Source organism: Carcharodon carcharias, chromosome 12 (genome assembly GCF_017639515.1).
Source record: "Carcharodon carcharias isolate sCarCar2 chromosome 12, sCarCar2.pri, whole genome shotgun sequence".
In the NCBI taxonomy this organism is placed as follows: Eukaryota; Metazoa; Chordata; class Chondrichthyes; order Lamniformes; family Lamnidae; genus Carcharodon; species Carcharodon carcharias.
In genome coordinates this window covers 121,884,904-121,899,902 of record NC_054478.1, presented here as the reverse complement: position 1 = coordinate 121,899,902, position 14,999 = coordinate 121,884,904, and the positions used below count along the sequence as shown (strand labels likewise).

The following is a 14,999-nucleotide window of genomic DNA, read 5'->3' as shown; positions in this document are numbered from 1 at the left end:
GTCCCACCCAGCTGGACAACAGTGAAAAATCATTGGAGGAGGATGATGTGCTCAGTTGTGTCAAATGTTGCAGACAGGTCAAGAAGGATGAAGAGGGGAATTTACTTTTGTCACAGTCACGCATTAATAACTTTGATAAAGAGCTGTTAAAAAGGACAGGTTGCACTTCTACAGGACTGGGACCAATGCTGTCATGGGGAAGTTCTCTAGTCTGGTTTAAACTAAATTGGCAGGGGATGGGCACCAGCAGATGGAAGTAAAGAAAGTGGAATATGGTACATAGTGTGTTTGTTAGATAGCACCATATTAAATAGGAGCAGACTAAGAAGGACTACAACGATAGGTTCGAATGAATGTATGTAAACCCACAACAGGTTTTTTAAAATTCATTTATGGGATGTTGGCATCACTGGCTAGGCCAGCATTTATTGCCCATCCCTAATTGACCTTGAGGTGGTGGTGGTGAGCTGCCTTCTTGAACCGCTGCAGTCCCTGTGGTGTAGGCACACCCACAGTGCAGTTAGGGTGTTCCAGGATTTTGACCCAGTGGTGAATAAGGTTGATGAACTACAAGCACAAATAGCCATGTGGGAAAAGATGTAGTGGCAGTAATAGAAATGTAACTTAAAATGTGCTTAATATTAAAGGATACAGTGTTCAGAAAAAATAGGGAAGGAAAAAAGGGAAGACATTGTACTGTTGGAAAGCGAGGATGACTTTGAGGGGGCAAGCATTGAATCCCAAGTTACAAACAGCAAGAAAGGTATGTTCACACTACTGGGGATATGTTTATATATCTCCAAATAGTGTCTCATCACCTGTGCAGAAAAACACCTTTGACCAAAAGTCCATCAGGCAGTGGTCTGCAGGTAACATATGTAGGCCCTGAAGGAAAAAGAGATGGTGGACACTGTTGAATGGTTCCCTGAGCCAGTGTAGATCAGCAAGTACAGGAGTGATAGGGAAGTGGGACTTGATGCAAATTAAGACATGGGCAGCAGAGTTTTGGATGACCTCAATTGTACAGAGCATAGAATGTGGGACACCCAGCCACGAGTTGAAATAGTTGAGTCTGGAGAACCAGAGCAGATGAGCTGAAACGAGCAAAGTGAAGCAATGTTATGAATAGTTGTTTTTTGACTGGAGTGAAGTATACGGTTGTACAACCCAGGGGTTGGCACTAGAACTGCTCAAAATACTGCATTTGAGTTTCATATCATCTGCAAACTTTGAAATGCTGCCCTGTATATCCTAGTCCAGGTAATTAATCTATATCAAAAAAGAGCAGTGGTCCTAATGCCAACCCTTGAGCTACACGACTGTATACTTGCTGGTATCAGAAAACAACTATTCACCATTATTGTCTGCTTTCTGCCTTTTAGCCAATTTTGTATCCAAGATCTCACTGCCACTTTAATCACGTAGGCTTCAATTTAGTGAGCAAGTCTATCATGGTACTTTATCAAACGCTCTTTGAAACCCCATATACACATCAACTGCACTACCTTCATCAGCCCTCTCCAATCATTTGACTTGTACTTATTTCCTATCTAAGTTGTCTTTGAGAAGGTGGCGGTGGACCACTGCAGTCGTGTGGTGTTGATACACTCATGTTCAGTCAGGTAGAGAGGTCCACAATTTTGAACCAATGCTCATGAAGAAAGAACAACATATTTACGAGTCTGGATGATATACGATATGGAGAGGAACTTGCATGTGATGGTGTTCCTAGATACCTGCTACTCGTGTCCTTTTAGGTGGCAGAGGTTTTTTTACTTATGTGTTCATGGGATGTGGACGTTGCTCACCATGCCAGCATTTATTTCCCATCCCTAATTACCATTAAGAAGGTGGTGCTGAGCCTCTGCCTTAAACCGCTGAAGTCCATGTGGTGTAGGTACACCTACAGTGTAGTTAATGAGTTCCAGGTTGTTGACCAAGCAACAGTGAAGGCCTAGGTTGATGCCAGGTGATCCATCCTGTTTAATTCCTTTTAGACTTTGTCATGGTTTTGATGCTTGCTAGGCCAATTTGGAGGGCATTTAAGAGTCAGCCACAACATTACTGTGGGTCTGAAGTCACGTAGGCCAGACCAGGTAAGAGTGGCAGATTTCCTTTCCTAAAGCAAAGATGGTTGTGGTTATTGGAGGTGAAGGTTTTTTACAACAATCGACAATATTACTGAGACTAGCTTTTTAATTTCAGATTCTATTAATTAAATTTAAATTTCACAAGCTACTGTAAGCATTAGTGCGGACCTCCTGAATTGCTAGTCCAGTGACATTACAACTAAGCCACCACCTCCCTGCCAATTTGGAAGATACTGTTGATGCCTTAGCGAGTTGCTGCAGTACATCTTTTAGACGATACAGACTGTAGTCACAGTGTGTCCTGTTCAAGGGGGTGAATGCTTGAGTTGATGAGTGCCATTCAGGTGCGCTGCTTTGACTTGGATGACATTGAGCTTCTTGAGTGTTAATTGAGCTGTGTTCATCCGGGCAAGTGGGAGTATTGTCATACTCCTGACTTGTGCTTCATACATAAGGGACGGATTTTGGGCAGTCAGGAGGTACTCTACTCCCCACAGATTACCCAGCCTTGGGCAGTATTTATGTCACTGTTCCAGTTAAGTTCCTGATCAGTTGTAACCCCCAAAATGTCAATGTTAAAGATTCAGCAATGGTAATGCCATTGAATGTCAAGGAGAGATGGCTAGGTGGACTCTCTTGTTGGGGATAGTCATTGCCTGGTACTTGTGTGGTATGAATGTTGCTTGCCACTTAGCAACCCAAGCCTGAATTTTGTCCAGATCTTGATGCATGCGGGCCTGGACTGCTTCATTATCTGTGGAGTTGTGAATGGTACTGAACATTGTGCAATCATCAATGCACCTCCCCAATTCTGACCTTATGAAGGAGCAGATAGGTTATTGATAAAGCAGCTGAAAATGGTTAGGCCTAGGACATTACCCTGAGGAATGCCTGCAGTGATGTCCTGGGGCTGAGATGATTGACCTCCAATAACCACAACCATCTTCCTTTGTGCTAGGTATGACTCAAGCCAGTGGAGATTTCACCCCAACCCTACACACCCCGGTTCCCATTGCTTTCAGTTTTGCCAGGGGTCCTTAATGCTATACTGGATCAAGTGTTGCCTTTATGTCAATTGTAGTCACTCTCATGCCACCTCTGGAATTCAGCTCTTTTTTTGTCCATGTTTGGACCAAGGCTGCAATGAGACTGGGGGACTGAGTGATCCTGGAGGAACCCAAACTGAACTTGGTGAGCAGTTATTTGTCAACAACACCTTCCACCAGTTTTTCCACCAATATTTTCAATCTATCCATTCAATGTGTCTGTTTTAATTCATATATATATATATAGTACGGCTTCCATCCCAAAGGGCCGTACGTCCCAAAGATTGGCGGATTGTATCAAACAGCATGTCCCTTCCACTATTCGCAACGGGCAAGGTACAGACCACACCCAATCAGCCCGTGCTTGCACAGCTCAAAATAGTGTTCAACATTAGATGTGATTCCACGATTGGAGAACGTTTGCTAAATAAACCTCAGTGTTCTAGGAATTTCACTGAGAACCAATCTAAGATTCAATCGAGTGCATTTGCATGTACTAGAAGCTACATATATTAATACACAAGGCCCTGTTCTTTGCAAATAGAATGTGCACACACATTGTGCCTGTTTCAGCTAAACAAAATAGGTGACAGCTATTCATTGGTTCATTCCTCAGAGCAATGTCTTGACCAATCAGAGTCAAGCTGCGTTGCTTAAAATTCAGACAATGCTTGGCAGTTAACTGTCAGCCACCATCAACGGTTCATTCTCCATGTCAACGCTTCTATCAATCTGAATCCACTTGCCAACCAATCAGCATACTCTTCTCATACAGTATAAATCATTCCCTTTTTGTTTGGTATTCTTGTGAATTGACCTGATGAGTGCAAGACAAAAAGTTTCAACAAAAAACTATATTTTTTCCAGCAAAAACTCACGTGAAATCCAGATTTTTTTTAAATATGTAGCTGCTTGGAAGTCTAGGGAGAGGTTTCAGTGTAAAGGATTTCACTGTCCTCCCACAATATCTATATTTTAAGAACTAAAATATTTTAAGAAATAAAACATGTGCATGTTAAGCCACACTTGCACTGAAATTGGTCCATTGGGAACTATATATGTTGGCAACTTTGGAAGGTCAAGAAAAAGGGTCTGAAGATACACTGCCATGAAAAACCAGTTTTCAGAAGAATATGCTGAACCTCTTCACCCCCACCCACTAATCTTAAGGCTCTTTTCTCTGAACTGAAGGCAAGTTATTCACCAAAGCAGAAGTCAATTCTCACATTGCTACCAAGGTTGATAATGGCAACTGAATATGGAATTACAAGCACTGGGCTATTTTTCTTTCCATCAGGTCATGTATCATTTGCAGGGAAGACCAAATCAAAATGTTATCTATGATGAGAAACAAGTTAGCAACCCCACTGTCACCTGTAGCTATTGAAATTTAATGCCACTTATCCCAAACTTTGCTCATTAAAGATTGACTAATGAGTAGTACTTTGGTAGGCCTGCAATAAGAGTGAGAAACTGAAACTCTGCTGACTAAAAAACCTGCCCCAAAGTGCTCGAATTTCATTTGTCTAAAGATTTTTTTTGTTTTGTTATAAAATGCTACATGCATTATGATAATAAGCACATTGCAGCTTTTGATGGTGGAAGAAACAAATAAAACTAATCAAGATGGCTTTTAATCTTTGGAACACAGATGTTCTGTGTGGCCAACTGAAACTCAAAACTTTACAAATGGCCGGGGAGAGAAACTGTTGCCACTAGATGAAAGAAAACTATTAGAATTGTTACAAATTATTCAATCAACTCCATGGTCACAATATTATATAATTTGACAAGTGTGGACAGCATCTCATTAAGACTAATGCATTCAATAATATATTTGCATTATTGATGAATGCTGTGGTTGCCATCAGTAGGAAACTTCTCTTCAGCTGACCTTCCCTAAATTTAAGGACTGCACTAAAGAGGTTGATTATGTCCTATGGCATGAGGAGGGTGTAAACGAAGAAAAACAATTTATCTACATTAGGATGACATAATATGCATCCAGCCTCTGTATGTGTCTTTTGGGATAAGGGGAAATACACGTTTCCTTTTTCATTTTGTTGTGTTATTGTCCCAACTTATATTTCTAATCATGTAAACATACCTTTAAGGGAAACTAAATGAGTGGGTATAAAACAAATGGTGTTGTGTTATTGACCAGTAAAACATCTTGCAGTGTAACATCCAAAGCAATTTATCCAAATAAGGGAGAGAATGCTTAAATGTAGATCATTTTTATGCGTAATCAAATGAACTGTTATAAATATTAATTTCTGTTTCTAGCTCAAACAATCAAAACGGAGGTGCTTCGCCAGCAGCAACCGACATCGACTCACATTATGAATTCACCACCAACCAGGGACAGTGTATCCACTCGAAGACTTAATAGTTCAATTCACCAATCACCACAGTCCCCGTATCGATCACAGATTAGGTGAGATACAAAACAAAACCTGTATGTCTCACATGGATGATCAAATCCGAAAACAATACTGACATTCTCTGTAAACCTGAATCGAAATGCTAAACTCAGTAACTAACTCAGTGATAAATACACTAGAATATCTCACATTACCAGTTTTAATTCAGGCTGATCTCAAATTAAGCCCTGATTGCTGGGACTTTAACTGCTGTAGGCAGAACTTCTCAAGAGCTGCAACTAGATTAAGAAGTCTTCCCTGTGCAAGATCCTGATGGATTGTTAACTAATGTTGTTGAAATTTGTTAAACTGTAGCCATTTGTTCTAGTAATTTTCTTTCCTCTGACTAGAGTGGCAGTGGATTTCTTGTCAAGTATCAGTGCTGCATTAGAACTGACTGCGAGGATGTGTGCAGCGGTGAACCATTTATTTTTCTTTTTAAACCTTCCTTGTTTCAGAGATGGAATTCTGCCAAATAGATATTTCTCAACTATTGGATCATGAAATTCAGCCCTTTTAATATTTTTTCCAACCTTGGCCCTGCCACCACCTCTAACCAGGAGGAGAGTCTCAAAGTCTGGAAAATCTCTGCCAATAACGAGGCCAGGAGTAGGCTCGGGGGCGCTGCCATTCATCTAACTGGGAGGGCGCGTTCCGCTGCTGATTTCTTGGGGCTACAGGGTTCGGCAGGTGGGGGGAGGAGGAAGCAGCGGAGCCCGAGTTGTAGCAGGGTTCAGTAGGAGGGGTGAAGCGGGTTGAGATAAGGAGATGGAGATGCTGAATGAATAAGTGAGTTGGGGATGCTGGGAAGAGGGGCTGCTGAGTGCAGGGATGAAACATTTTTGCCATTTGGTGGAATTCTGACTTTTAGACCTTGGAATTTGGTCCTCTTGATTTTTTTTCCATCCTCTGGCTGGCCTGAGAAAGCTGTCACTCAGTCCCTGTCTCTTCAACCCTCCTCCAATTCTGACTTGTCTTTTAGTTGCTTTCTATGTTTGGGAGAGATGCAGAGGCCACGCCTTCCCCCAGTCACTACCACTCCCATGTGCAGCCAGCAGAACACCTTCCTGCACTGCGTCATCTTCTTGTTGCCAGCTCCATTGTATGAGTCTCTGTTACTGCATGGAGGGAGCCGGCTGGGGTGTTGCAGGGAGAGCTAGGGCAAGACCAGACTGGCGGGGAGACTGGGGCCAACAGTTGGGTGGGGTGGTGCTGGTCAGAGCAGAGACTGGGGTGGGGAGGGGCAGAGGGAGCCAGGGTCGAGTCAATCTCAGTCACGCAGAAAGCAGATAGTCAAGGAGATAGCAGAAAACATGCATGTTGATCTTGCTTGCAGAGCTTGTTGTGAATGTCCAATTTTAATTTTTTTTTCAAAAGAGTCTTATACTTTGGTAAGCCAGTCTGAATTTTCTGTTATGCTGGATCCCCATTCACTTTTTTTCTGTGCCCAAATCTGTGTTTCGTTGGGGCAACAGCATCCACATTAAAATCGGCAGGTGTATTTGGATGAAACAATAATGTGCTGTCATAGCAGCCGATTTTTTTTGATCACTGCTGTTCAGCTCATATCCGCATAAAACAAACATTCATATCAGTATAAAGGCAAACATGGATTTCAAGGACCCAGCTACCTTTCATTGAAGGGAGGAGTGGGACCAAGGACTGGGTTCTGGGGATTGGGCCCTGATAGCCACATCCCTCCTACATCGATCAAGATTTTATGGAGTCTAATTTATAAAATATTAAAATATTTCCCTTTTATCCATCATCATTATCACCACCATCCTCACTCCAACTCCCCCACATCTGAGCTAGGTGGAAAAATCCAGGTAGGGAGGAGGAGATGAGTGAGAGGGGGCTGAGTGGTGAGGAGGACATGAGTGAGTGAGTGGTGGGATTGGTGGACATGATAAAGAGTTGAGTGCAGAGAGAGGGCGTGTGTGTGTGGGCGGAGTGGATTGGGAAGACGGATTGGGGGAGGGGGCCTTGATGAGTCTTCTGTCACCATGGAATCTGGAGAGTTTGGCTGAAACCAACCTGAGTGTATAAAATAATGAGTTTTTACATGTACTTAAAAATAGATTTTCATATTTATGATATAAATGGTGATCTATAATACACAAACTTTAAAAACATACCACATGTTCCTCTGCTGTTTTATTGTTGTTGATTTTCATGTTAATTTTGGAGTTTTATTTTATATATTCATTCATGGGATGTGGGAATTGCTGGCAAAGCCAGCCTTTGTTGCCCATCCCTAATTACTCCTGAAAAGATGGTGGTGAATTAAAATTGAGGTGACAATGGAAAATAGTTGGCAAACCATTGAAATTGAGTATTGCTTCAGTTCACAAGTACATTATTCATCATCATGTTTTGTTGTTAGTATGAACTTCATCCTGTATTAAATGCACTAACTTTATTGAATGCTGAAATGCTGAGGTCACTGGTGATTTTATATAAATGCTTTGGTCCACAGTCTTGATGGTAATTGATGTAAACAAAGGGAAAACTAATATTTCTACTCACTTGAAGTCTCATAATTCCACCTATTTGAGATGGCCTTTAAGCATTTACATTTCAGTATAGATCATAAAAAGTGCTATAACTGCAGGATCCCTTCTCAAAACATTTTCCGACCTTTTTGTCTTCAGCCATTCTCAACCCTCTGAGTGTGTGGAGGGAGGTGGTTTGAGAAGAGGGGCTTCTGAGTGAGTTGGAGGGGGAAGAGATGCTGGGGAAAGGGGCTGCTGAGTGAGAGAATGGGAGGGAGGGGGTTGGGAAGAAGTGTGTGATGGGAGAGTGGCTGATTATTATGTATTTGTGGGAGGGAAGCCGGGCTTCACTGAGTCTTCTCTCACCAGTGAAAATGGAGAACTTTGAAACCTGTACGGGTATATAGAATATTAACATTTTTACAAGGATATTAAAAATAGGTTTTCATATTTTATATATGTGATCTATAATATACAAATATTATTAAATACAGAATGCTACTATGTTGCTTTGTTGCTGTTTTGTTTTTGCTGATGCCTAGGGTCATGTTCATTTTCAAGAGATTTTTATGGCATGTGGGCATTGTTGTCAAGGCAAGCATTTGTTTCCCATCCTCAATTGCCCTTGAGAAAGTGATGGTGAGTTAAAATGGGAGTCACATTGGATAATAGTTTATGAAGCACTGCCATAGTCCTTTGCTTCACTTCCAGCAAGGTCAGTTTCTGTTGTTAGTATGGACTTCATCCTGTATTACGTGCACTAGCTACACTGAATGTTGAAATGCTGAGGTCACTTCGATGATTTTATATAAATGCATTAGTCCACAATGTTGATGGTAATAGAAGGTAAACAAAGAGAAAACTAATGTTTCTACCGACTTGAAGTCTCATAATTCCACCCATTTGAAGAGGCCCAGAAGTATTTGCATTCACTACAGGTCATAAATGATTCCTTGTCACAAAAAAGTTTCAGACTTCTTGCCTTAGGCCACTAACTTTCAGACCTTTTGTCTTCAGCCACTCTCATCCCTGACTTGTTACAAGGTCCCACGGTTAAGAGAACTAGCATCATATTGTTCCTTAGTGCAGTGAATTCCAGCATGCTAATACTGCTTCCTGTAGTATTTCTCAGTATGTGTTGTTTTCAGGGCAGGGTAGTTAGGTAATGCTCCAAGAAATCAGAATAGAAGGAACTTATGTAGATGTCAGGAGTATTTGTGAATTTACAATGGTCACTGGCAGCATAATGACGAGACATGAAGGATGTCATTGGTCATTTCTTGCAGTAATTTTGTTGGGAAGTAAATTGTCATTCATTATTATTAAAGAAAATAAGTTGCATTTAATTAGCACGTTTTTGTATTCAGCATGTCCCAAAGTTCTTCACAACTAATGAACTACTTTCATAGTGCAGTTTCTACTGTTAGGTTGGTAAAAACAGCAGCTGATATGCATGTACCAGATTGTCAGGAAGGTATAACAATGTTCATAATGTTATTGGAATTTATCGTAAAGTAGAGTAATAGTGAGGTCTGTGTCTATATCTGTGTGTGTGACTTAATTGAATCAAAGGCAGCTGGTCTGAAAGCTTTGATATAACAGAAGATAAGCTAAGTTTGAAATGTTAGGTAGGTAAACATAGGTAAAGGGAACATCTGCATTTTTAAATAAACCAGACTAGATTGATTTCAAAGAGGGGTGAAATGTTTTACCCAGCCAGGAGAAGTTCAGAAACAGTGTTTATTTTTCCCCAAAGATTACTGGTAAAATTGATACTTTGATGGATTATATTATTAGAGAGTAAAGTTCAAAGACATAGTGAAACAATGGGAATTTGCATTCAAAGGGGAATATATGTATAAACGAGCAAAGGCTGTGTGTAAGGGCAGGAATTCTAAGATCTAAAACAAGTGTGAAAAAGCCTCCAAGCAGACGCCTCAAGCTGCTGTCTATAAAGAACTAAAGTTAAGAAAACTCACACTGAATTGGATTGTTCAGGGTATCATGGTGCTTTGCCTAGGTCTTTTAAAATCTATGTGTCTTACTGCTGCCTTAACAAAAGTGTAACTGGAGGTTAGATCTATAAATTACAAATATGATAACTTCTAAATCCCTTAGTTAATCTATGTGTGTACTTAAGATCATTTCTTCTATTAATAAAGGTTTAATTTAGTTTTGTAAGAAACCTATAAGACTCGGTGGTCTTATTACTTCTGGATTCAAGGCACGCATCTTGAAATTTATACAAATTGCAAAACAGTTGTGGCAGTTGTTTCAAGTTTCCCTTTGGAATTTGAGCAGCTCAGCATTTACCATCGGCTGTGCCATAACACAGATCCTGTAAACAGCAATGAGATAAGTAACTACTTAACCTGTTTTTGTAGTGCTGGTAAATATGGCCGGGATATCAGAAGAAATCCCCTTTTCTTCAGATAGTGAAGTGTACCCATAGTGCAGCCTAGATTATATTCTCAAGTTCTGGGGTCAGGCTTAAACGCTGGTCTTTTGATCGTAAGGAGCCAGATAAAACCAGTCATATGTAGGAATAGGAGTAGCCTCACAAACCTGATCTGCCATTCATTTAGATAATGGTTGCTCTGTACTTCTAAATAATTTACTCACCTTTGACCCATATCCCATGATACCCTTTGCCTAACAAAATGTTTTAGACATTGCAATTACCAATGAAAGATAATTGGAAATGTGGAAATTCTGCTTGCAAGAAGTTAGTATGGATACAGACAAAATTAAGATACTGATTCACATGCAGTAGATTCTGCAGCAAAAGTTGCAGAGATTGAGCTGCTGGAAATGGAAAAGAATGAACAAATGCACACCCAAATTCATTCACTCATCCAAAATTTCTAGTTTCTTGCTATTTAGAAAATACTAACATTTGTCTTTCTTGGGTCTAAATGTTTCCCACATGGAAATCTATATGTCACAGTTTTGCCTATTCACTTGATGTGATATCTTCAAAATAGAAGTACATTTCACTTATGAACTAGACTGCCTTTTAGATGACCTGATGCACATTCATTGCACCCCCTCCCACCCACCATATTCCTAATCAGCATCAGTACAGGATTTCATTTGGTAATCATGACATTTACCTGCTTTTTGTAAATTTCAGATCGCATTTCTCACCTGGAGGAGGGCAGGACCAGTCATGCCTCTCGAGCAATCAAGACCCTGAACGCTCGCTCACTGAATACATCCAACGACTCGAGGCAATCCAGCAAAGGCTTGGAGGTACACAAACCAATTACTGTCAGGTGCTTCTTTATCTGCTCAGTCACAACACCTCAATCAGTCGATGTTGTGGTGAGATTTTATTTTACTGTGTGTCTTCTCCCCTCCCTTCTTGAGGGCAGAGACCCTGCCAGACCCCTATGTATCATCAGCTCTCCATTGCCAAAGTGGCCATTTTTCAGGTGTGAGTCAAAATATTGAGTTTTGACAGATATTTAATCATTAAGTACATCACAGCTAAGTTCAATTTTGCACTTATCCAGCACCTGCATGTACACATTTTTGAGTGATAGTAATCTGGAACAGGGACCCTCACTGTTGTTTTCCCTCACCTGATATACCAAAGTTGCCCTATCAGTTAATGAATTCATTGATCACAAATTGTTACACTTCGACCTCAACCTCCTTTTGTAAGAAGGCTGCTGCAAGACTGTCTGACGTCTTTTTGATGTCCGACTCAGTGAATGTTCTCTTAAAAATGTTAAAATTTTAATGTAGTCATCAAATTGTTCTGTGATCTTCCCCGCATAAACCAACTAATGTCATTTATAAAAGGTAAAAAGAATTACAAATGTTTGAAATCTGAATTATAGCAAATGCTGGAAATACACTGCATGTTAATAAGCATTTATGGATAGAGTTGATCACAGTTGATTTGGGTTCAGCCATTATTCAAAACTGGAATATTGAAAGATGAAGAGGCATTTTAATCAGCATCAGGCCAAAGAGGATTGGGGACAGAAAAGAGAAAGTATTCATGGAGTGACCTGTAACACCTAAAAGAATAAGAGATGGACAGATATCTTGAGATTTTTGCATCAAACAACTGAAAGAAGCAATGAAGAAAGATATTTGAGAAATAAGACATATAATTTGCTACAGCAGTGAGCCAGAGAGTTGAAAAGATGGAAGATATTGGAAAACCTATAAATGAGCGCTGCAATGGAAACTGGAAAAGCTAGGTACAACATGCTGTAGTTTAGCTTTCCTAATATAGACCGGGATAATAGTGTAAAGGGCAGAGAGGGGGAGAGTTTCTGAACTGTGTTCATGAGCATTTTCTTGATCCAGCCCCGCCAGGAAGGAGGCATTACTAGATCTGGTTCTGGGGAATGAGGTGGATCAAGTGTCAGTAGGGGAATATTTAGGGAGCAGTAGTCATAACATCATGAGGTTAAGATTAACTATGGAATAAAGAAATAGCAATATGGAGTATAAATACTTAATTGGAGGAGGGCCAATTCCAGTGGATTGTGAACTGAACTATCTGTTCCAGGTAAATTGGAATAAAGATTGCCAAACCAATCAAACAATTGGCTTCCTTTAAAGAGGAGATGCTTCAGGAACAGTTAAGGTACATTCTCTCAAGGGAGAAAGATAGGGCAAGAGTTCCCTGGACAATGAAAGAGAGAATACTATGAGGCAGGAAAAGGGTGTATATTACTGATGTCAGGTTGAAAATGCAAGTGAGAATCAGGCTGAATTTAGAATGTTCAAAGGGGATGCAATTAAAAAAATGAGAAGCAAACAGACTATGAAAATAGACTGGCAGTTACATGAAAAAGAATTCCAAAGCCTCCTATAGATAGCTAAATCGTAAAAGTTTAGTCAGAGGAGAGATGGTATTGATTAAGAACTCAAAAGGGGATCTGCACACGGTGGCAGAGGGCATGGCTGAGGAACTAAATGTGTACTTTGCTTCTCTTTACTAAGGAAGAAGATGTTGTCAAAGTCAAAGGAGGAGATAGTTGAGACACTGGGTAGGCTAAAAATAGGTGAGTTGTTAGACTGGTTGTAGTTAGTATTAAGTCACCAGGACCGGTTAGGATACATCTGAGGATGCTGAGGGAAGTAAGGGTGGAAATTGCACAGGTATTGGCCATAATCTTCCATACTACTTAGATATGGGGGTGGGGCCATTGAACTGGAGAACTGCAAATGCTCAATAAAGGCCTACAGCTGCAGGCTAGAGAGTTTAACCTCAGTTGTGGGAAAGCTTTTATAAATAATAATCCAGGACAAAATTAAGTCATTTGGACAATTATGGATTAGTTATGGAAAGCCTGCATAGATTTTTTTAAGGCAAGTAGTGTTTAAATAACTTGATTTGAGTTTTTTGATGAGGTAAAAGGGTTGATGATGGTATTATAATTGTGCTGTACATTACTTTCAAATGGTGTTTTGATAAGCCACATAATAGACTTGCCGGCCAAGTTGATGCCCAGGGGACATGATAGCATGGATACAAAGTTGGCTGAGTGACAGGATTGGAAGAAGGTATACCTTGGAGTTCCCCATTGGTCAGTACTGGGACCTCTGCTTTTCTTGATGTATATTAATGACTTAGATTTGAGTGTACAGGGCATAATTTCAAAATTTGCAGATGATGTAGAACTTAATGTGAGGAAGAGTGTGTGATTTCAAGAGGAATGGAAGAAGTGACAGATGAAATTTAATGCAGAGAAGAGTAAAATGATACATTTTGGTAGGAAGAACAATGAGAGGCAATATAAAATAAAGGGTATAATTCTAAAGGGAACATAGAAACCTGGGGTTATACATGCACAAATAATTGAAGGTGGTAGGGCAGTTGAAAAACTAAACATACATGATCCTGGGCTTTATAAATAGGGGCATAGAGTACAAAAGCAAGGAACTTGTGATGTACCTTTACAAACCACTGGTTCTGCGCACCACATTTTAGGAAGGATGTGAAGACTTTAGAGAGAGAGAATGGAGAAAAGATTTCAGAGGGTTCCAGGTATGAGGTACTTCAGTTACATGGATATAGATTGGAGAAGATGGGTTCCTGCTGAGAGGAGATTTGGTAGAGGTGTTCAAAATCATGAGGAGTCAACATAGTAAGAAACTGTTCCCATTGGTGAGAGGGTTGTGAACTAGAGGACACTGATTTAAGCTGACTAAATTGCTCTTGCAGAGAGCTGTTACGAACTTGATGAACATGATGGCTTCCTTTTTTGTTGTAGCCATTCTGATTCTTGGTGAAGCGTGACTTCATTCCTCCTCTCGTTAATCTTCTCAATGATAATTTATTTGTCTGTTGCGATCTCTGATTTGTCACTGTAACCTTTCTCAGCATTCTTTACTTTTGCTCTATCATTTCCAGGAACATCTCCAGGAACAGCTCGACGTAGAAGTAACCTGAAATAAGGTCGATCCAATATGAACACAAGATTGCAAAATTCCTGCTTTATAACTTAAGCATGTGGTTTAAATAAAAGTGCATATGGATATTGATCCGTCTTGCGATCAAGGGCTAACTGTGTTTGGAGCTGCATCTGCACACTTTAAAGTACAGGAGAATCTTTTATTTAAAATAAACAGATGTTTTCTGTAGTGTTCACTAATAAATGGGACATTTCTGTGTCTACCTACACTGGAAAATTCATTATTCAATCAGGCTGGGTAGATTTTATATTCACCATTTGATCGCTGTGGGGCAGGGTGTGAGTGTGTGCGTGCATGTACTACTTGCTTTATCTTCAGAAGAATGATAGTCAATGACCTAGATGTTTTTGTCTGTCTCCACCAGATTTAAATGCGTCCAGAGGCCTGTGTGCCACTGTCCACATCTACTTGTATCACATAAGATTTTAAAGAGGTTATTTTTGTAAATGTTGGCTTATGTTCTTTGCATAAAATAAAGTTTACATGGTATGCTGTGAAAATGCA

General features: G+C 40.2%; 1 protein-coding gene across 8 annotated transcripts in view; it reads left to right on the top strand.

Annotated features, from left to right (window-relative positions):
- The window catches only part of pcnt (pericentrin), a 316,492-nt gene extending 301,493 nt beyond the window's left edge, over positions 1-14,999 (top strand). For 7 of the 8 annotated variants that reach the window (XM_041200682.1, XM_041200684.1, XM_041200683.1 and 4 more), the window contains 3 exons: positions 5,423-5,573; positions 11,188-11,306; positions 14,434-14,999. In XM_041200682.1, coding sequence (XP_041056616.1) covers positions 5,423-5,573; positions 11,188-11,306; positions 14,434-14,477 — 314 coding nt within the window. In that variant the 3' untranslated portion in view covers positions 14,478-14,999. Of the gene's footprint in view, positions 1-5,422; positions 5,574-11,187; positions 11,307-13,019; positions 13,083-14,433 lie in introns of those variants that run through there. The other variant, XM_041200679.1, reaches the window with a different exon arrangement.